General features: G+C 42.7%; 1 protein-coding gene across 1 annotated transcript in view; it reads left to right on the top strand.

Moving 5' to 3' along the window:
- The first annotated feature begins 2,188 nt into the window (after positions 1-2,188).
- The window catches only part of LOC128544924 (deleted in malignant brain tumors 1 protein-like), a 145,007-nt gene continuing 123,453 nt past the window's right edge, over positions 2,189-23,742 (top strand). The window contains exons 1-7 of the mRNA XM_053515236.1: positions 2,189-2,239; positions 2,350-2,516; positions 14,535-14,833; positions 16,944-17,258; positions 17,341-17,619; positions 22,854-23,168; positions 23,249-23,527. Coding sequence (XP_053371211.1) covers positions 2,189-2,239; positions 2,350-2,516; positions 14,535-14,833; positions 16,944-17,258; positions 17,341-17,619; positions 22,854-23,168; positions 23,249-23,527 — 1,705 coding nt within the window. The remainder of the gene's footprint in view (positions 2,240-2,349; positions 2,517-14,534; positions 14,834-16,943; positions 17,259-17,340; positions 17,620-22,853; positions 23,169-23,248; positions 23,528-23,742) is intronic.

Here is a 23,742-nt window from a genome sequence, read left to right as displayed (position 1 = left end):
ATTTTAAAGATTATGGCTTGCAGCTAATGAAAACCCAAAATTTCTTATCTTAGAAAATCAAAATAATATTTAAGATGATTAAAAAAAAAAAAGAATAAAATTTTTTACATGTACAGCTCTCGATACTTGGTTGGGGTTCCCTTTGCATGAATCACTCCTGCAGTGCAGTGTAGAATGGAGACAATAAGTCTTTGGCACTGTTGAGGTAAAAATCCAGGTTACTCTGGCAGCGGTCTTCAGCTCTACTGCGTTGTTGGTTCTGGTGTCTCGCATCTTCCTCTTCAGAATACCACACAGATTCTCGATAGGGTTTAGGGTGGACAAATTTGCTGGCTAATCAATCACAGGGATTCCATAGACCTAAACCAGTTATTAGTACTTTTGACAGTGTAAGCAGGTGCCAAGTCCTGCTGGAAAATACAATCATCATCTCCATGAAGCTAGTCAGCAGAGCAAAGCATGAAGTGCACCAAAACTTCCTGGTGGACAGCTTCGACCTGATTAAACCAAGTGGACCAGGAATGCAAAATATGTAGCCCATGTCCTGGTTACGTCTGTACGTCATGGCTCTTAAAGCACTGAATCCAGCTGCAGTCCACTCCTTGTTAATCTCCTCCAAATTCATGAATGGGCTTAGTTTTACAATCCTCCCCAGATTATGGTTATCCCTGTTGCTTGTCCACATTTTTCCACCACATTTTTATCATCCATTCAAGAAGTTGTTCATTCAAATTTGACAAGGCAGGGTATTGCAGTACAAAACCCTGAAAAGTGTCAAATATACACATACCTATACAAGACACATACAAACAATCAGTTACTTAATTTAAAATAAAGTAAAATAAAATAAATAACACATATACACAGAAAAGGCATCCTAATCGAGCACATGTAAATTATCTATGAAACAGTGTTATACAATTTTAAAGCACGGTGAATAAAGGAGAGTTCATGACGTTTGGTTTCTCTTGGTATAGAGAATATCCTGTGCCGCCGAAAAGAATATGTAGGTGTTGTATAAAAAAAGGTGTTGATAAATAAAAAAATATATAATAAACACTTAAAATATATCAGTCCTTGTGCAATAAATCCATATAATATGAGTTCTAATTTTAGATAGAATTATTAAATGAATCAATTTTTCGATAATATTCTAATTTACTGAGATGGACCTGTATATACAGTGGCACAAAAAAGTTTTTAGTCAGCCATCAATTGTACAAGTTCTCACCCTTAAAAAGATGAGAGAGACCTGTTATTTTCATCATAGGTGTACCTCATCTATAAGAGACAAAATAAGAAATTTGAAAAAGTTGCAAATTATGGTGGAAAATAAGCATTTGGTCAATAACAGAATTTCATCTTCATTGGAGAGGTGGTGAAGTGTTTTAGTTGGGAGGTGTGGAAAACTGGGTGGATCCGGAGCGCCGCAGGCAGCTGGAGCCGGTAGGTGACAGGGTTTATCCGGTGGGTGATGCGGTATGGGCCGATGAACCTGGGAGATAGTTTGCGGGATTCTGTGTGCAGGTGCAGATTCCTTGGGGAGAGCCATACCTTGTCACCTACGTGGTACAATCGTCCCGGAGGGTGTCGGCGGCGATGCTGGGCGACGTAGGTGGTATTGGCACGTTGGATGGCGAGGTTGGCTTGGTTCCATAACCGCCGACACCTACGGACCAACTGTTGGGCCGATGGTACATCAACCTCCGGTTCTTGATGGTCGAACATCGGAGGTTGGAAACCATAACATACCTCAAATGGACTTAGGTTGGTGGCTGAGGAGACGTGGAGGTTGTGGGATAGCTCGGCCCATTTGAGGTAGCGGGCCCAGGAGCGCTGGCGATCCGAAACAAAACACCTCAGGTAGCGCTCCAGTTGTTGGTTGGCCCGTTCCGTCTGACCGTTAGTCTGGGGGTGGTAACCGGAGGACAGACTGCAGGTGGAATTGATCAGACGGCAGAAGGCCTTCCAGAACCGGGCGGTGAACTGGGGCCCCCTGTCCGAGACGATGTCCTTGGGGAACCCATGCAGGCGGACTACGTGTTCCAAAATCAGCTCGGCAGTGTCTTTGGCTGATGGGAGTCCGGTGAGGGCCACCAGGTGTACGGCTTTGGAGAACCGGTCGATGATGGTTAGGATGGTGTCTTTTTCTTCGGAAACCGGCAGGCCCGTGATGAAGTCTAAGGCGATGTGCGTCCAGGGCCGTCGGGGAACGGGCAAAGGCTGGAGCTCTCCGGAAGTAGGCTGGTTGGAGTCCTTGGCCCTGGCGCACACCGGGCACGCCTGAACGAACTCTTCAACGTCCCTTCTCATGGTGGGCCACCAGAACGCCCGTCTCACAAACTGTAGTGTGTGCCGAGTCCCTGGGTGTCCTGCGACGGGCGAGGAGTGCCCCCACTGGAGAACTTCGGGGACCAGACGCTGAGGAACAAAGAGTCGTCCAGGCGGCGCACCTGTCGGCCCAGTCTCCGCAGCCTGAGCCTGGCGAACCCTTGTCTCTATGTCCCAGTGGATGGGTGAAATGATCCGTGAGGTGGGGATGACAGGCACGGGGTCCGCCCGGGGCATCTCCTCTTCTTGTTGACAAGAGAGGGCGTCGGCCTTGGTGTTCTTGGAGCCCGGGCGGTATGACAGATGGAAATTGAAGTGTTCAAAAAACAATGCCCACCGTGCCTGTCGTGGGTTGAGATGTTTTAGATTCCGGATGGTGATGAGGTTCTGATGATCCGTCCAGACCATGAACGGCTCACTGGCGCCCTGGAGCCAGTGACGCCATTCCTCCAAGGCCCACTTTATGGCCAACAGCTTGCGGTCCCCTACTCCGTATCGCTGCTGAGTGGGGTCGAATTTCTTGGAGAAGAAGCCACAGGGGTGTAGCTTCTGGTCTGGACCTCGCTGAGAGAGAACAGTGCCAGCGCCCACATCTGACGCGTCCACCTCTACAACGAACGGTTGGTTGGCATCTGGGTGAAGAAGAATGGGTGCCATGGTGAAACGATGACAGAGTTCTTGGAAGGCGGAGATGGCTTCAGGAGTGAGATGGAAGGGATGGGAGGAGGGCCTGGTCAGACTGGTTAGTGGTGCTGCAACTGTACTGTAGCCCCGGATAAAGCGACGATAGAAGTTCGCAAACCCGAGAAACCGTTGAAGTTGTTTGAGCGTCCTGGGTAGGGGCCAATGACGGACAGCTTCCAGTTTCTGCGGATCCATGGCCACACCCTGGGACGAGATGACAAAACCCAGGAACGTGGTGGAGTGCTGGTGAAAAGCACACTTTTCCAACTTACAGTACAGCTGGTGAGCGAGCAATCTCTTAAGAACTGCCCGTACATGTTGGATATGTTCTTCGGTGGTGCGAGAGTAGATGAGGATGTCGTCTAAATATACAAACACCCATCGGCCTAACATGTCTCTCAGGACATCGTTTATGAATTGTTGGAAGGCCGAGGGTGCATTGCATAGTCCAAAGGGGATGACCAGGCTCTCATAATGTCCTGTGGGAGTGATGTAGGCCGTTTTCCACTCATCACCCTCTCTGATGCGCACCAAGTTGTAGGCGCTCCGGAGGTCCAACTTTGTGAACACGGTGGCACCAGAGAGGGCGTCCAGGGCTGAGTTGGTGAGCGGCAACGGATCTCGGTTTTTGATAGTGATTTTATTCAACCCCCGATAGTCGACACATGGGCGAAGTTCTCCTCCTTTCTTCTTCACGAAGAAGAAGCCGGCGGCCGCTGGCGACGAAGAGGGCCGGATGGTTCCATGGCGAAGGGCACTGGCGACGTATTCCTCCATCGCCAGTGTCTTAGCCGTCGACAGTGAGTACAGGTGGCCACGGGGGGGAACAGAACCTGGCTGCAGCTCTATCGCCAGGTTGTAAGGGCGATGTGGTGGAAGGTGAGTAGCTTTTCGTTTACAAAAGACTGCAGCCAGGTCATGGTAGGCGGAAGGAATAGCGTTGGTGTCGACATCGGGGGCCTCGGACTCCGTGGAACACGTCCCAGCTGGGTCCCGTAGGCACAGCTCAGTGCAGGTCGGCCCCCACTGAAGGATTCTATTTTTTGTCCATGAGATGAGAGGGTCATGTTGTAGCAGCCAGGGGTATCCGAGAATGATGGGAGGTGAGGAAATGGAGGTGAGGTGGAATTGGATGGGTTCGTGGTGTTGGTTGATGATGAGGGTGATGGTCTGAGTCTGGTGGGTGATTGGGCCGGATGACAGAGGCCGACCGTCGACGGAGGTGATTTGCACTGGCTGGGATAACGCCTCAATTTTTACCCCCAGTTCTTTGGCATAAGTGGAGTCAATGAAGTTGCCGGCGGCACCGGAGTCGATGAACGCTGCACTTCTGACTCGTTTGTGGCCAAATTGGAGAATTACCTGAATAGTAAGACGAGAGGTGGTTGTGTTAATTGTGCTGGAGATTTGGAGGGAGCCCGGTGAGTTTCTCCTCCAGCTCACCGGGGCTGCGCGTTTCCCGGACAAAGAGGGCAGATCGCCCGGTGGTGTGCCGCGGACCCACAATAAGCACACAACCCCTCTCGATACCGGCGTGCGCGTTCTGCTGTAGTCAGGGAGGCGCGTCCTAATTGCATGGGTTCCCCGGCTCCGGTGTCAACCACGGCAGGAGGTGGAGATCTGACAGGTCCAGTGGTGGCAGCAGTGAAAATGGTCGGTGGTGGAGGTGTAGGATGGTGAGAGGTGAAAGCAGGCGGCAGGGTCCTCGGGGCTGGCTTCGGACGAGAGAGAAGGCGCTGGTCGATGCGGAGGGCTAGCTGGATTAGTCCCTCCAGCGTGGCTGGAAGCTCTCGTCCGGCAAGCTCGTCCTTTATGCGTGACGCCAGCCCCTCGTAGTAGGATGTCTGGAGCGCGGCGTCTCCCCAAGATGTCTGCACGGCGAGGGTTCTGAATTCCGCGGTGTAGCGGCTCACGGACAATCCACCCTGCCGCAGGTGATAGAGCTTGGTGTCTGTCTCCACCTCGCCCGCAGGGTGTTCGAAGGTGAGTCGAAGCTGGCGTGTAAATTCATTATAAGAATGGGCGGTGTCTGAGTCTGATTTAATCACTGCCGTGGCCCACTCTGCTGCCTGCCCAGTTAGCAACGAAACGAGAAGAGCAATGCGTAGCCGATCGGTGGAGTATTTGGTGGAATTAAACTCAAACACCAGATCGAGCGCTGTTAAGAACACACTACATTTCCCGTCCGTGCCATTCCATTTTTCTGGTAAAGCAAGAAAGACATCAGTAGAAGGGTGGGGGGGGCGGGGTGATGCGCCGCGACGGGAGGCCGGCTCGCCGCGCTGTCAACAGCCGTCTGGCGATCCGCGTTCTCCCGCCTGAGCTCCGCGATCTCGCGGCGCAAGGCCGCGACATCTTGGACGCTCTGGCGCAGAGTAGCGACCTCCCCGGTTAGTTTATTGATTAGCTCGGCATGCTGGTCAACCACGTCGCAGAGATGCGCGTAATCCGCTGGGTTCACCGCTTTGGGCTCAGTCATTCTGTCAGGATGAACTAACCTAGGGGACCAGATGACTTAGCTTTAGCGATTAGCCCAATGTAGCGTGGATGGTGAACCCAAACGCGGAAGAGAGCGAGTAGGTAGGATAACCACGCTTGTTAGTCTAAGGACTCTCACAAAAGGGGAGCAAGGGAAAAACACAAATTTAACCCGCGTCCTATAAACACACACTCAAGATCAGAAAGCGAAACCCAAATAAAGTGAGTACTCACGAACCGATGATGGACAACCAGAACCGACATGGGCTGAACTCAATGACTGAGCGCTGAATCGTGGTTTGTTTACTCCTCTTATACTTCCTGATTTGCGACCGCTTTACTTCCAAGTCCTAGTGCCGGTCGCCGATTGAGTGTGCATGACACCCAGTGTTTGACTTTTAAAAAAAAATCTACAGTCTTTTTTTTAAGTTTTACCTCTAGTGTTACTTTTCAACTCATAAGCAAGCCTACAAAAAAAAGGACTAAGCTTTAAAAAAAAATCTTTTTCATGTAATAAATCAAGCTCATAACCGGATCAGACTGGCGAATGGTCACAGTAACTGCTGTGGTCGAGTGGAGATCCAGCACAAAGCCCAGTGGGGAACAGTGTGTGATGATGACTGGGACTTAAAGGATGCACAGGTGGTGTGTAGACAGCTTGGATGTGGTAAAGCAGTCAGCGCTCCTCATAGTGCCCGCTTTGGTCAGGGAAGTGAACCAACCTGGCTGGATAATGTTCGATGTAATGGAACTGAGAGCTACATAGATCAGTGCTTACATGGAGGATTTGGAGTAGAGAACTGTGGACATGGGGAAGATGCTGGAGTTGTTTGCCTAAGTAAGTTATTATTTGTTGTAACAAAACAGTTTAAAGCGAATAGATGTACAAAATAATAAAATATACTTCTTTACTCTAAGATTTACAGAGTCCCACACTGACTCGGATCTCCCCAAACTCTGTGGTCTCACCTGGAGAAGTCCTTCAGTTCAGATGTTCCACACCCAGCCCAACATGCATTCCTGTAGACTTCAGTTTGTATAAAACTGGGACATTAATAAAGAAGCAAACTGCAGAGACTACAACAACATTTACTCTGACTGTAGATGAATCACATCAGGGCCAGTACACCTGTGACTACACATACAGGGAAAGTGACTCTATATCATCCAGAAGCAGCTCTATTACCATCACTGTGGGTAAGAGCAAAAAGAATGTTCATCTAAACAGTGTTAGAAGTCATTTATTTATTTAGGCTGTTTAAATGTCATTTATTACCCATACTATAAATATATTTTTATATACACTACTCACAATAAGTTAGGCATATTGTGAGAGACTTAGTGGATGTCATACATACTGTGTTTGTTTCACTTCAGACCTTTTTGGGATAGGGAGGCAATTGTATTGGGGTGATAGACACACTTTATTTTGTGTTTTCCATGGTCTCATTGTGTACAGGTGTGCCTTATATTGGGACCAATCCCAAAAGAAAACCTTTTTCAATGTGGCATCAATTTCAACATTCTGTGGGTATAAAAAGCTGGTATTGTCAGTAAGTCATTCTAAATTCATCACTTAAACAGCCATTAGCACACGATGTCACTTAATGGATAAGCGGCGCCACCTGGCCATGGCGCGCCTTTGGGTCAGTGGCAGGCAGTCAGATGTTGCTTGTGAACATGGTGTGTCTCAAAGTGTCATTAGCAGACTTGCATCAAGACACAGAACTACTGGCAGAGTTCAAGACAGACCCAGGAGTGGAGCCCCACGAGTGACAGGCCGTAAGGATGACCAGTACCTAAGGACCTATGCACTCAGACATCGTTATGCAACTGCCACACAGCTGCAGGGCCGTTTACGAGATGCGAGGTTACTAGGGTTTACAAACAAACCATTCGCAACTGACCCACAGCTTTGGCTTGAATGCCAGACGACCATTGCAAGGTGACTCCACTGACACCAAGACACCGCCGTGAACATTTGCAGTGGGCACAAGACCATGTGACCTGGACAATGCAGCAGTGGTCTACCGTTCTGTACACTGATGAGTGTTGGGTCACCTTGCACAGGAAAACGCTAGGTGAGCGATACACTGTTGTCAACATGGTCCCCATGGTTTGCTTTGGTGGAGAAGGTGAAACAGTCTGGAAAGGCATCACCAATCGGGGGAAAACAGATTTGGTTACTGTACATGGCTCAGTCACTGCATGTTCTTACCTCAGAGACATCATAGGCCCCATCAACATCCCCCAATTGCGCCAACACCCGCTCAACTTTCTGTTCATGGATGATAATGCTCCACCACATCGTGAAAGAATTATCACAGCTCGACCTTAGGAAGTTGGAGTGCCTCATATGGTATGGCCATCAATGTCCCCTGACCTGAACCCCAAAGAGCACGTCTGGGACCAGTTGAAGCAGAGACTGGATGATCGTCCCCCACACGCAGTTCTGCCAGGTGATGTGGGGGTAGCACTTGTGGAAGAGTGGAACACATTGCCTCAAAACAACATCATGAGGCTAGTGAGGAGCATGGGACGTCGCTGTCAAGCTGACATTGCAGCAAATGGTGGAAACATCCCTTTTATTGTCCAAATTTTGGGGGTAATAAATAATAAACTAATGAAAATGGTGTTTCTTCTAATACATTATGAGTAATATCAAAGGGAACTTTTTACTTATTTCTTTCAAATTCAGAGCAAATAGGAAAAGCACTTATGAAAATAACAATATCCCTAACTTATTGTGAGTAATGTAAATAGCATAATTTAATGAATAGGTGGGCAAAAACTTCTACGTATCAGAAATTTAGTGCTGTACTGTTAAAATTGTCTACAGCCTGGTTTTTGTTTTACTTCTTGTGTTATGCTACTTTACAACTCATGAGCAAACCTGTGAAAAAAAACAGTCTAAACTAAGATTTTTTTTTCTTTTTTAATGTAATCAATCAAGTTCATAAGCAGATCAGGCTGGTGAATGGTACGGGTAACTGCTGTGGTCGAGTGGAGATCCTGCACAACACCCAGTGGGGAACAGTGTGTAATGATGACTGGGACTTAAAGGATGCACAGGTGGTGTGTAGACAGCTTGGATGTGGTAAAGCAGTCAGCGCTCCTCATAATGCCCGCTTTGGTCAGGGAAGTGAACCAACCTGGCTGGATGATGTTCGGTGTAATGGAACTGAGAGCTACCTATATCAGTGCTCACACAGAGGATTTGGGGTAGAGAACTGTGGACATAATAGAGATGCTGGAGTCGTGTGCTTAAGTAAGTTGTTATTATTTGTCGTAGCAAAATACAGACAAAAGTAAAGACATTTATTTATTTTTGTATTTGTCCTTATTCTAAGATTTGCAGAGTCCTACACTGACTCGGATTTCCTCAAATTCTGTGGTCTCACCTGGAGAAGTCCTTCAGTTCAGATGTTCCACACCCAGCCCAACATGCATCTCTGTAGACTTCAGTTTGTATAAAACTGGGACATTAATAAAGAAGCAAACTGCAGAGACTACAACAACATTTACTCTGACTGTAGATGAATCACATCAGGGCCAGTACACCTGTGACTACACATACAGGGAAAGTAACTCTACATCTTCCAGGAGCAGCTCCATTACCATCACTGTGGGTAAGAGCAGAGAGGATGTTAATCTTAACAGTGTTATCGGTCATTAATTTTTTTTTAGGCTGTTCAAATATTTGTGATTTATTACCCATAACATACAGGTGCCTCTCAGTAATATAGAATATCATCAAAAAGGTTTTTCATTTTAGTAATTTAATTAAAAAAGTGAAGCTCATTCCTTATATGGATTTATTACAAACAGACTGATATATTCTGATATTTTTATTTTTATTTTAAAGATTATTCAATTCAATTTTATTTATATAGCGCTTTTAACAATGGTCATTGTCCCAAAGCAGCTTCACAAAAAAAAAAAAAAATTAAAGATTTTTTTTTTTTTTTTTTAGAAAAGAAAAGAAAATATTTGGAAGTGTGCATGTGTGAGAAAAATGTGTCTAGATAATAATTAAATGAATGAATGATGAATGAAATGTCTCTGATGAGCAAGCCAAGGGTGACGGCGACAGTGGCAAGGAAAAACTCCCTGAGATGGCAATAGGAAGAAACCTTGAGAGGAACCAGACTCAACAGGGAACCCATCCTCATCTGGGTGATAACCGATAGAAATAACATCAAGTGTGTTGTGCAGGTGAAAGTTCAATATATCAGAAGTTGTGTAGATTCAGTTCAGCAGTAGGTGCAGAGGGCAGATGGGGTCAGATCACTGGAAGCACAGGAGCAGGATGTGTAGCTCCAGCCATCATAAAGCAGAATCTAGCTGGAGCAGGTCCTTCTCAAGATGCCTTAGAAACCTCGCAGGGTTGGCCTTTGTCTACTGAAGCTGGCACAATCTCCAGATGCCTCGGGATGGGTAGAAAAGTACAGAACAGATGGAGAGAATTAGCGTAGTTGCCATTCAGGATAGATGTACTGGAGTATGAGGTTATGGGATGAGTTACGCGTATGCCAGATTAAAGAGATGTGCCAGATTAAAGAGATGAAAATGGAGAAAACTAAATTAGAAGTTTTTCGAATTGCGTTTAAGATTATGGCTTGCAGCTAATGAAAACCCAAAATTTCTTATCTTAGAAAATCAAAATAATATTTAAAATGATTAAAAAAAAAAAGAATAAAATTTTTTACATGTACAGCTCTCGATACTTGGTTGGGGTTCCCTTTGCATGAATCACTCCTGCAGTGCAGTGTGGAATGGAGACAATAAGTCTTTGGCACTGTTGAGGTAAAAATCCAGGTTACTCTGGCAGCGGTCTTCAGCTCTACTGCGTTGTTGGTTCTGGTGTCTCGCATCTTCCTCTTCAGAATACCACACAGATTCTCGATAGGGTTTAGGGTGGACAAATTTGCTGGCTAATCAATCACAGGGATTAGCCGAGGTGGGACAAAGTCATTGTTTGGCAAGTCACAAGTAAGTCTCAATTCATTGCCCTCAAGTCCCGAGTCAAGTCCCGAGTCAAGTCCCGAGTCAAGACAGGCAAGTCCCGAGTCAAGTCCCAAGTCAAAGCCAACAAGTCTCAAGTCAAGTCCAAAGTCCTACGGTTTGACTTTCGAGTCTTTTCAAGTCTTTTTAGCAGAAAAATAAAATGTATACAGATTATGTATGGTTGTAAGATCTGTATTTATTAAACAAACCTTTTTTTATGAAAGAACATTACTCAGATACATAAAAATACAAATGTTAGTAAATGCTAGTAGCAATGTAAAATGGTAGCACATATTCTCAATGAAGTAGGCTACTTCATACAAACAATAACGTTGTTTTCTTCACATAACATTAAAGAACTTTGCTCCCTACCTTGTGTGATACACTCACGTAGGCTACCTCATACAAACAATCCGGTGCTGTGTCGAAGTTGGTTCCCCCATCAGGATGCGTTTTTTTAGCCCCACCCCAGTGAAAAGGGCACAGGGAACGTGCATTTAGGAGAAGGCTCACCCGCGAAGGGTTATGCGCGGACCACTGAGATTCTACGGAGCGCGGTAAAGAATAAAAAGGACAGTTAGTGTTTTTTAATCCCTGACGAACTCTAGCCAACAGGATGTGTTTCCCTTGTTATCTTGGACATATTTAGAATGATGAACCTCGGCTGAGTCACTTGTAGGCTGTAAACATGTCAGTGTTTTGTCTGATATTTCATATCAAAAATGCCTTTTCAGCAAAACCATAATGCCAAAATAGAGACCTGTCAGATACAGTCTTAAGACATTAATAATAATAATAATAATAGTAATAATAATAATTATTATATATAAATTAATAATAATAAATATTATTATTATTATATTATTATAATTAAATATCATATATTATAACATTAATAATAATAAGTATTATTATAATTAAATATTATATAATAATAATAATAATAATAATAATAATTATTATTATTATTATTATGCAAGATAATTAGCATTTTTTCCGTCTGATGTCAATTCACTAGGTCACATTATTTGAATAAACCCAAACTGCATATGAAAGAAATCAGCAAATCATGGGTAGTGTATACCAGTGATTAAATATAAACAATACAACGCATGTGCTGACATGTTTACAGCCTACAAGTGACTCAGCCGAGGTTCATCATTCTAAATATGTCCAAGATAACAAGGGAAACATATCCTGATGGCTAGAGTTTGTCAGAGGATTAAAAAACGCTAACAATTTCCTTTTTGGCCTTTACTGCGTTCTGTAGAAGCTCAGTGGTCCGCGCATATAGCCAATTTTTTAAAGCCAAACGAAGCTACCTTCGGTATCATTTCGCGAACTGGCGCGTGCACGTTGTTGTCACGTGTTGGACGCTGTCGAATCAAAAGAATCTACGGTACTTTGATTGGATGTCGTGCCGAATGCGCGCATGCGCTCTGTCACACACACTCGCACAGACACATAAACAGAGATAAAGCGGACCGTGTTAACATACTTTTTATCTTTGGGCTTTTTATGGGAAGTAGCAAGTCTTTACAAGTCAATAGGCGCAAGTCCAAGTGAAAGTCCGAGTTATTTATGTTAAAGTCCAAGTCGAGTTGCAAGTATTTTTATATTTTGTCAGGTCGAGTCTAAAGTCATCAAATTCATGACTCGAGTCTGACTCGAGTCCAAGTCACATGACTCGAGTCCACACCTCTGTAAAGCAGGCTTTGCTAGGAAGCTGCTCCTAAAAAATGGATCTGTACTAACGCTTCGTGTTCCTGCTTCATCTTCACCAGGCTCAGTGAGTAATTTCTTTTTCTATGAATCTTTGCAGATCGCCTTTTCTAATAATCACGATGAATGCGGAGTGTAAGTTAACTTATACTCTCATAGAACATGGTTATGGCTTCTTCTCTATGTACATCCGTCTCTATATAATCCCTAATCGCCCGTTTATAATAAACAATGCATTAAGGTGACTGTCTACTTGCAAACTGTGTACGTAGTCGGAAAACAATATTATGCTTACCTTTGTAACGTTAGATGGTTTATAACGATGTCTGTCGAAGATTAAGAAGTCATGTAAACACATCAGTAAACACATCGCGTTTGTATCTTTCTCAGTAAGCTTCTCCGCTTATGTTGTTGTTGCTCGCGACAGCGTAACAGCCCGTTAATTCATGCCCATGCAGTGATGAGAAAGACAAATCGAGTCGATGCATGTCCATTCTTTTAATTTCTGCGTTGTCAGGCGATATTACAAACTTCCGCGTAGGTTCCATACTTAAATCAAACCAAAAACTACTTAAGAAAACAGGCTCAGGCTCTATATTCCAGCGTTTTCCAGTTTGGACTGCATTACCCACAAAGCACTGCGTTGTGGACAATGATTTGTGGGTAATGCAGTCCAAAGCATTGCCCGCACTGGACTACACTCCCGTGGCTATACCCCACGTGTGTTGTGAAGACACGCCCCAGAGAACTGGGGGGGGCGCGCTCAGCAGAGATCATAAGCATTTAAAGGAACATGTACTGAAATAGGTTGCTGAGAACAGAGCTAGTTTTTACCAGTTAAAAGTAGTGGTTTTTTTACACAACCATTGAGAATTTTTAATTAAATATATTACAAACTTTTCATTAGGACCCTAAAGAATCATATTAACATTTAATGAAAAATGTTTCTGGATGATCCCTTTAAATTATATCAGTCTTTGTGTAATAAATCCATATAATATGAGTTCTAATTTTAGATAGGATTATTAAATGAATCAACTTTTCGATAATATTCTAATTTACTGAGATGCACCTGTATATACAGTGGCACAAAAAAGTTTTTAGTCAGCCATCAATTGTACAAGTTCTCACCCTTAAAAAGATGAGAGAGGCCTGTTATTTTCATCATAGGTATATTTCATCTATGAGAGACAAAATAAGAAATTTGCAAATTATGGTGAAAAATAAGCATTTGGTCAATAACAGAATTTCATCTTAATACTTTGCTATATACCCTTTGTTGGCAATGACAGAGGTCAAACGTTTCCTGTAGGTCTTTAGTAACTATACTGAACAAAAATATAAACGCAACACTTTTGTTTTTGCTCCCATTTTTTATGAGATGAACTCAAAGATCTGAAACATTTTCTACATACACAAAATAACCATATCTTTCAAATATTGTTCACAAATCTGTCAAAATCTGTGATAGTGAGCACTTCTCCTTTGCCGAGATAATCCATCCCACCTCACAGGTGTGCCATATCAAGATGCTGATTAGACAGCATGATTATTGCACAGGTGTGCCTTAGACTGGCCACCTGTAAAAGGCCACTTTGAAAGGTTCAGTTGAATCACACAGCACAATGCCACAGATGTCGCAAGTTTTGAGGGAGCGTGCAATTGGCATGCTGACAGCAGGAATGTCCACCAGAGCTGTTGCTCGTGAATTGAAGGTTGATTTCTCTACCATAAGCCGTCTCCAAAGGTGTTTCAGAGAATTTGGCAGTACATCCAACCAGCCTCACAACCGCAGACTACGTGTAACCACACCAGCCTAGGACCTCCACATTCAGCATGTTCACCTCCATGGTGGTCTGAGACCAGCCACTCGGACAGCTGCTGAAACAATCGGATTGCATAACCAAAGAATTTCTGCACAAACTGTCAGAAACAGTCTCAGGGAAGCTCATTTGCATGCTCGTCGTCCTAATTGGGGTCTCGACTTGACTCCAGTTCTTTATCGTAACGGATTTTGACAGATTTGTGAACAATATTTGAAAGATATGGTTATTTTGTTTATGTAGAAAATGTTTCAGATCTTTGAGTTCCTGTCATTAAAAATGGGAGCAAAAACAAAAGTGTTGCGTTTATATTTTTGTTCAGTATATATTATTAGTAACCCAGTGTTACTTAAAAAAAAATCTAGTCTTTTTTTTAAGTTTTACCTCTAGTGTTACTTTTCAACTCATAAGCAAACCTACAAAAAAAAAGGACTAAGCTTTAAAAAAAAATCTTTTTCATGTAATAAATCAAGCTCATAACCAGATCAGGCTGGTGAATGGTCACAGTAACTGCTGTGGTCGAGTGGAGATCCAGCACAAAGCCCAGTGGGGAACAGTGTGTGATGATGACTGGGACTTAAAGGATGCAGAGGTGGTGTGTAGACAGCTTGGATGTGGTAAAGCAGTCAGCGCTCCTCATAATGCCCGCTTTGGTCAGGGAAGTGAACCAACCTGGCTGGATAATGTTCGATGTAATGGAACTGAGAGCTACATAGATCAGTGCTTACATGGAGGATTTGGAGTAGAGAACTGTGGACATGGGGAAGATGCTGGAGTTGTTTGCCTGAGTAAGTTAATATTTGTTGTAGCAAAACAGTTTAAAGCGAATAGATGTACAAAATAATAAAATATACTTCTTTACTCTAAGATTTACAGAGTCCCACACTGACTCGGATCTCCCCAAACTCTGTGGTCTCACATGGAGAAGTCCTTCAGTTCAGATGTTCCACACCCAGCCCAACATGCATCTCTGTAGACTTCAGTTTGTATAAAACTGGGACATTAATAAAGAAGCAAACTGCAGAGACTACAACAACATTTACTCTGACTGTAGATGAATCACATCAGGGCCAGTACACCTGTGACTATTCATACAGGGAAAGTAACTCTACATCTTCCAGGAGCAGCTCCATTACCATCACTGTGGGTAAGAGCAAAGAGGATGTTAATCTTAACAGTGTTATCGGTCATTAATTTATTTAGGCTGTTTACATGTCATTTATTACCCATACTATAAATATATTTTTATATACACTACTCACAATTAGTTAGGCATATTGTGAGAGACTTAGTGGATGTCATACATACTGTGTTTGTTTCACTTCAGACATTTTTGGGATAGGGAGGCAATTGTATTGGGGTAATAGACACACTTTATTTTGTGTTTTCCATGGTCTCATTGTGTACAGGTGTGCCTTATATTGGGGCCGATCCCAAAAGACAACCTTTTTCAATGTGGCATCAATTTCAACATTCTGTGGGTATAAAAAGCTGGTATTGTCAGTAATTCATTCTAAGTTCATCAGTCAAACAGCCATTAGCACACGATGTCACTTAATGGATAAGCGGCGCCACCTGGCCATGGCGCGCCTTTGGGTCAGTGGCAGGCAGTCAGATGTTGCTCGTGAACCTGGTGTGTCTCAAAGTGTCATTTGCAGACTTGCATCAAGACACAGAACTACTGGCAGAGTTCAAGACAGACCCAGGAGTGGAGCCCCACGAGTGACAGGCCGCAAGGATGACCAGTACCTAAGGACCTATCCACTCATACAGCGTTATGCAACTGCCACACAGCTGCAGGGCCGTTTACGAGATGCGAGGTTACTAGGGTTTACAAACAAACCATTCGCAACTGACCCACAGCTTTGGCTTGAATGCCAGACGACCATTGCAAGGTGATTCCACTGACACCAAGACACCGCCGTGAACATTTGCAGTGGGCACAAGACCATATGACTTGGACAATGCAGCTGTGGTCTATCGTTCTGTACACTGATGAGTGTTGGGTCACCTTGCACAGGAAAACGCTAGGTGAGCGATACGCTGTTGTCAACATGGTCCCCATGGTTTGCTTTGGTGGAGAAGGTGAAACAGTCTGGAAAGGCATCACCAATCGGGGCAAAACAGATTTGGTTACTGTCCATGGCTCAGTCACTGCATGTTCTTACCTCAGAGACATCATAGGCCCCATCAACATCCCCCAATTGCGCCAACACCCGCTCAACTTTCTGTTCATGGATGATAATGCTCCACCACATCGTGAAAGAATTGTCACAGCTCGACTTCAGGAAGTTGGAGTGCCTCATATGGTATGGCCATCAATGTCCCCTGACCTGAACCCAAAGAGCACGTCTGGGACCAGTTGAAGCAGAGACTGGATGATCGTACCCCACACGCAGTTCTGCCAGGTGATGTGGGGGTAGCACTTGTGGAAGAGTGGAACGCATTGCCTCAGAACAACATCATGAGGCTAGTGAGGAGCATGGGACGTCGCTGTCAAGCTGACATTGCAGCAAATGGTGGAAACATCCCTTTTATTGTCCAATTTTTGGTGGTAATAAATAATAAACTAATGAAAATGGTGTTTCTTCTAATACATTATGAGTAATATCAAAGGGAACTTTTTACTTATTTCTTTCAAATTCAGAGCAAATAGGAAAAGCACTCATGAAAATAACAATATCCCTAACTTATTGTGAGTAATGTAAATAGCATAATTTAATGAATAGGTGGGCAAAAACTACTACCTATCAGAAATTTAGTGCTGTACTGTTACAATTGTCTACAGCCTGGTTTTTGTTTTACTTCTTGTGTTATTCTACTTTACAACTCATGAGCAAACCTGTGAAAAAAAAACAGTCTAAGATTTTTTTTTCTTTTTTAATGTAATCAATCAAGTTCATAAGCAGATCAGGCTGGTGAATGGTACGGGTAACTGCTGTGGTCGAGTGGAGATCCTGCACAACACCCAGTGGGGAACAGTGTGTGATGATGACTGGGACTTAAAGGATGCAGAGGTGGTGTGTAGACAGCTTGGATGTGGTAAAGCAGTCAGCGCTCCTCATAATGCCCGCTTTGGTCAGGGAAGTGAACCAACCTGGCTGGATGATGTTCGGTGTAATGGAACTGAGAGCTACCTATATCAGTGCTCACACAGAGGATTTGGGGTAGAGAACTGTGGACATGATAGAGATGCTGGAGTCGTGTGCTTAAGTAAGTTGTTATTATTTGTCGTAGCAAAATACAGACAAAAGTAAATACATTTATTTATTTTTGTATTTGTCCTTATTCTAAGATTTGCAGAGTCCTACACTGACTTGGATCTCCTCAAATTCTGTGGTCTCACCTGGAGAAGTCCTTCAGTTCAGATGTTCCACACCCAGCCCAACATGCATTTCTGTAGACTTCAGTTTGTATAAAACTGGGACATTAATAAAGAAGCAAACAGCAGAGACTACAACAACATTTACTCTGACTGTAGATGAATCACATCAGGGCCAGTACGCCTGTGACTACTCATACAGGGAAAGTAACTCTACATCTTCCAGGAGCAGCTCCATTAGCATCACTGTGGGTAAGAGCAGAGAGGATGTTAATCTTAACAGTGTTATCGGTCATTAATTTTTTTAGGCTGTTCAAATATTTGTGATTTATTACCCATAACATACAGGTGCCTCTCAGTAATATAAAATATCATCAAAAAGTTTTTTGATTTTAGTAATTTGATTAAAAAAGTGAAGCTCATTCCTCATATGGATTTATTACAAACAGACTGATATATTCTGATATATTTATTTTTATTTTAAAGATTATGGCTTGCAGCTAATGAAAACCCAAAATTTCTTATCTTAGAAAATCAAAATAATATTTAAGATGATTAAAAAAAAATAATAATAAAATTTTTTACATGTACAGCTCTCGATACTTGGTTGGGGTTCCCTTTGCATGAATCACTCCTGCAGTGCAGTGTGGAATGGAGACAATAAGTCTTTGGCACTGTTGAGTCGAAAATCCAGGTTACTCTGGCAGCGGTCTTCAGCTCTTCTGCGTTGTTGGTTCTGGTGTCCACACAGATTCTCAATAGGGTTTAGGGTGGACAAATTTGCTGGCTAATCAATCACAGGGATACCATTGACCTAAACCAGTTATTAGTACTTTTGACAGTGTGAGCAGGTGCCAAGTCCTGCTGGAAAATAAAATTGTCATCTCCATGAAGCTAGTCAGCAGAGCAAAGCATGAAGTGGACTAAAACTTTCTGGTGGACAGCTTCGACCTGATAAAACCAAGTGGACCAGGAATGCAAAATATGTGGCCCATGTCCTGGTTAAGTCTGTACGTCGTGGTTCTTAAAGCACTGAATCCAGCTGCAGTCCACTCCTTGTTAATCTCCTCCAAATTCATTCCTTAAAGGGGTCATACAGGCCTACAGTACATGCACTTTTTTAAGCTGTTTGGACTGAACTGTGTGTTAGGAGAGTGCGTACACAACCACTCTACGATGATAAAGAGCCGCCAAGTGGTTTTCTTTTCATTTATTACAATAACATGCCCCTTCTGAAATCAGGCCAATCGCAAATGCCTGTCGATGTGACGCCACACCGCAAGAGGCCGCTCCTACACTAGTTGATTGACACTAGTGTTTTAGTAAAGACCCGCCCCGAGTGAGAAGAAGCTGTCGGCCATTGTTTTTCACCGCTGGAGCAAAATGTCGCCTAAGCGAGTGTGTTGTACAGTTGTTGGGTGTAATAGTGAACACAGCAGTCGTCATTCACTACCGACATCTGAGCCGCTGAGGACGCAGTGGCTGAATTTAGTTTTTAAAGCTAACGTCCCCGCCGATTTACCTAAATGCGTTCATGTTTGCGATAATCATTTTTCACCAGACTGCTTTATAAACGCGGGTCAATATAAAGCAGCAGAGTGGGACAAAGTCATTGTTTGGCAAGTCACAAGTAAGTCTCAATTCATTGCCCTCAAGTCCCGAGTCAAGTCCCGAGTCAAAACAGGCAAGTCCCGAGTCAAGACAGGCAAGTCCCGAGTCAAGTCCCAAGTCAAAGCCAACAAGTCTCAAGTCAAGTCCAAAGTCCTATGGTTTGACTTTCGAGTCTTTTCAAGTCTTTTTAGCAGAAAAATAAAATGTATACAGATTATGTATGGTTGTAAGATCTGTATTTATTAAACAAACCTTTTTTATGAAAGAACATTGCTCAGATACATAAAAATGTTAGTAAATGCTAGTAGCAATGTAAAATGGTAGCACATATTCTCAATGAAGTAGGCTACTTCATACAAACAATAACGTTGTTTTCTTCACATAACATTAAAGAACTTTGCTCCCTACCTTGTGTGATACACTCACGTAGGCTACCTCATACAAACAATCCGGTGCTGTGTCGAAGTTGGTTCCCCCATCAGGATGCGTTTTTTTAGCCCCACCCCCGTGAAAAGGGCACAGGGAACGCGTATTTAGGAGAAGGCTCACCCGCGAAGGGTTATGCGCGGACCACTGAGATTCTACGGAGCGCGGTAAAGAATAAAAAGGACAGTTAGTGTTTTTTAATCCCTGACAAACTCTAGCCAACAGGATGTGTTTCCCTTGTTATCTTGGACATATTTAGAATGATGAACCTCGGCTGAGTCACTTGTAGGCTGTAAACATGTCAGTGTTTTGTCTGATATTTCATATCAAAAATGCCTTTTCAGCAAAACCATAATGCCAAAATAGAGACCTGTCAGATACAGTCTCAAGACATTAATAATAATAATTATTATTATTATTATATTATTATAATTAAATATCATATATTATAACATTAATAATAATAAGTATTATAATAATTAAATATTATATAATAATAATAATAATAATAATAATTATTATTATTATTATTATGCAAGATAATTAGCATTTTTTCCGTCTGATGTCAATTCACTAGGTCACATTATTTGAATAAACCCAAACTGCATATGAAAGAAATCAGCAAATCATGGGTAGTGTATACCAGTGTATTCTGATGGCTAGAGTTCGTCAGAGGATTAAAAAACGCTAACAATTTCCTTTTTGGCCTTTACCGCGTTCCGTAGAAGCTCAGTGGTCCGCGCATATAGGCAATTTTTTATAGCAAAACGAAGCTACCTTCGGTATCATTTCGCGACCTGGCGCGTTCACGTTGTTGTCACGTGTTGGACGCTGTCGAATCAAAAGAATCTACGGTACTTTGATTGGATGTCGTGCCGAATGCGCGCATGCGCTCTGTCACACACACTCGCACAGACACATAAACAGAGATAAAGCGGACCGTGTTAACGTACTTTTTATCTTTGGGCTTTTTATGGGAAGTAGCGAGTCTTTACAAGTCAATAGGCGCAAGTCCAAGTGAAAGTCCGAGTTATTTATGTTAAAGTCCAAGTCGAGTTGCAAGTATTTTTATATTTTGTCAAGTCGAGTCTAAAGTCATCAAATTCATGACTCGAGTCCAAGTCACATGACTCGAGTCCACACCTCTGTAAAGCAGGTTTTGCTAGGAAGCTGCTCCTAAGAAATGGATCTGTACTAACGCTTCGTGTTCCTGCTTCATCTTCACCAGGCTCAGTGAGTAATTTCTTTTTCTATGAATCTTTGCAGATCGCCTTTTCTAATAATCACGATGAATGCGGAGTGTAAGTTAACTTATACTCTCATAGAACATGGTTATGGCTTCTTCTCTATGTACATCCGTCTCTATATAATCCCTAATCGCCCGTTTATAATAAACAATGCATTAAGGTGACTGTCTATTTGCAAACTGTGTACGTAGTCGGAAAACTATATTATGCTTACCTTTGTAACGTTAGATGGTTTATAACGATGTCTGTCGAAGATTAAGAAGTCATGTAAACACATCGCGTTTGTATCTTTCTCAGTAAGCTTCTCCGCTTATGTTGTTGTTGCTCGCGGCAGCGTAACAGCCCGTTAATTCATGCCCATGCAGTGATGAGAAAGACAAATCGAGTCGATGCATGTCCATTCTTTTAATTTCTGCGTTGTCAGGCGATATTACAAACTTCCGCGTAGGTTCCGTACTTAAATCAAACCAAAAACGACTAAAGAAAACAGGCTCAGGCTCTATATTCCAGCGTTTTCCAGTTTGGACTGCATTACCCACAAAGCACTGCGTTGTGGACAATGATTTGTGGGTAATGCAGTCCAAAGCATTGCCCGCACTGGACTACACTCCCGTGGCTATACCCCACGTGTGTTGTGAAGACACGCCCCAGAGAACTGGGGGGGGCGGGCTCAGCAGAGATCATAAGCATTTAAAGGAACATGTACTGAAATAGGTTGCTGAGAACAGAGCTAGTTTTTACCAGTTAAAAGTAGTGGTTTTTTTACACAACCATTGAGAATTTTTTATTAAATATATTACAAACTTTTCATTAGGACCCTAAAGAATCATATTAACATTTAATGAAAAATGTTTCTGGATGATCCCTTTAAATTATATCAGTCTTTGTGTAATAAATCCATATAATATGAGTTCTAATTTTAGATAGGATTATTAAATGAATCAACTTTTCGATAATATTCTAATTTACTGAGATGCACCTGTATATACAGTGGCACAAAAAAGTTTTTAGTCAGCCATCAATTGTACAAGTTCTCACCCATAAAAAGATGAGAGAGGCCTTTTATTTTCATCATAGGTATATTTCATCTATGAGAGACAAAATAAGAAATTTGCAAATTATGGTGAAAAATAAGCATTTGGTCAATAACAGAATTTCATCTTAATACTTTGCTATATACCCTTTGTTGGCAATGACAGAGGTCAAACGTTTCCTGTAAGTCTTTAGTAACTATACTGAACAAAAATATAAACGCAACACTTTTGTTTTTGCTCCCATTTTTTATGAGATGAACTCAAAGATCTAAAACATTTTCTACATACACAAAATAACCATATCTTTCAAATATTGTTCACAAATCTGTCAAAATCTGTGATAGTGAGCACTTCTCCTTTGCCGAGATAATCCATCCCACCTCACAGGTGTGCCATATCAAGATGCTGATTAGACAGCATGATTATTGCACAGGTGTGCCTTAGACTGGCCACCTGTAAAAGGCCACTTTGAAAGGTTCAGTTGAATCACACAGCACAATGCCACAGATGTCGCAAGTTTTGAGGGAGCGTGCAATTGGCATGCTGACAGCAGGAATGTCCACCAGAGCTGTTGCTCGTGAATTGAAGGTTGATTTCTCTACCATAAGCCGTCTCCAAAGGTGTTTCAGAGAATTTGGCAGTACATCCAACCAGCCTCACAACCGCAGACCACGTGTAACCACACCAGCCTAGGACCTCCACATTCAGCATGTTCACCTCCATGATGGTCTGAGACCAGCCACTCGGACAGCTGCTGAAACAATCGGATTGCATAACCAAAGAATTTCTGCACAAACTGTCAGAAACAGTCTCAGGGAAGCTCATTTGCATGCTCGTCGTCCTAATTGGTGTCTCGACTTGACTCCAGTTCTTCATCGTAACGGATTTTGACAGATTTGTGAACAATATTTGAAAGATATGGTTATTTTGTTTATGTAGAAAATGTTTCAGATCTTTGAGTTCCTGTCATTAAAAATGGGAGCAAAAACAAAAGTGTTGCGTTTATATTTTTGTTCAGTATATATTATTAGTAACCCAGTGTTACTTAAAAAAAAATATAGTCTTTTTTTTAAGTTTTACCTCTAGTGTTACTTTTCAACTCATAAGCAAACCTACAAAAAAAAGGACTAAGCTTTAAAAAAAAATCTTTTTCATGTAATAAATCAAGCTCATAACCAGATCAGACTGGTGAATGGTCACAGTAACTGCTGTGGTCGAGTGGAGATCCAGCACAAAGCCCAGTGGGGAACAGTGTGTGATGATGACTGGGACTTAAAGGATGCAGAGGTGGTGTGTAGACAGCTTGGATGTGGTAAAGCAGTCAGCGCTCCTCATAGTGCCCGCTTTGGTCAGGGAAGTGAACCAACCTGGCTGGATAATGTTCGATGTAATGGAACTGAGAGCTACATAGATCAGTGCTTACATGGAGGATTTGGAGTAGAGAACTGTGGACATGGGGAAGATGCTGGAGTTGTTTGCCTAAGTAAGTTATTATTTGTTGTAGCAAAACAGTTTAAAGCGAATAGATGTACAAAATAATAAAATATACTTCTTTACTCTAAGATTTACAGAGTCCCACACTGACTCGGATCTCCCCAAACTCTGTGGTCTCACCTGGAGAAGTCCTTCAGTTCAGATGTTCCACACCCAGCCCAACATGCATCTCTGTAGACTTCAGTTTGTATAAAACTGGGACATTAATAAAGAAGCAAACTGCAGAGACTACAACAACATTTACTCTGACTGTAGATGAATCACATCAGGGCCAGTACACCTGTGACTACTCATACAGGGAAAGTAACTCTACATCTTCCAGGAGCAGCTCCATTACCATCACTGTGGGTAAGAGCAAAGAGGATGTTAATCTTAACAGTGTTATCGGTCATTAATTTATTTAGGCTGTTTACATGTCATTTATTACCCATACTATAAATATATTTTTATATACACTACTCACAATAAGTTAGGCATATTGTGAGAGACTTAGTGGATGTCATACATACTGTGTTTGTTTCACTTCAGACATTTTTGGGATAGGGAGGCAATTGTATTGGGGT

Source organism: Clarias gariepinus, chromosome 16 (genome assembly GCF_024256425.1).
Source record: "Clarias gariepinus isolate MV-2021 ecotype Netherlands chromosome 16, CGAR_prim_01v2, whole genome shotgun sequence".
NCBI lineage: Eukaryota > Metazoa > Chordata > Actinopteri > Siluriformes > Clariidae > Clarias > Clarias gariepinus.
This window is presented reverse-complemented; position numbering and strand designations above follow the sequence as displayed.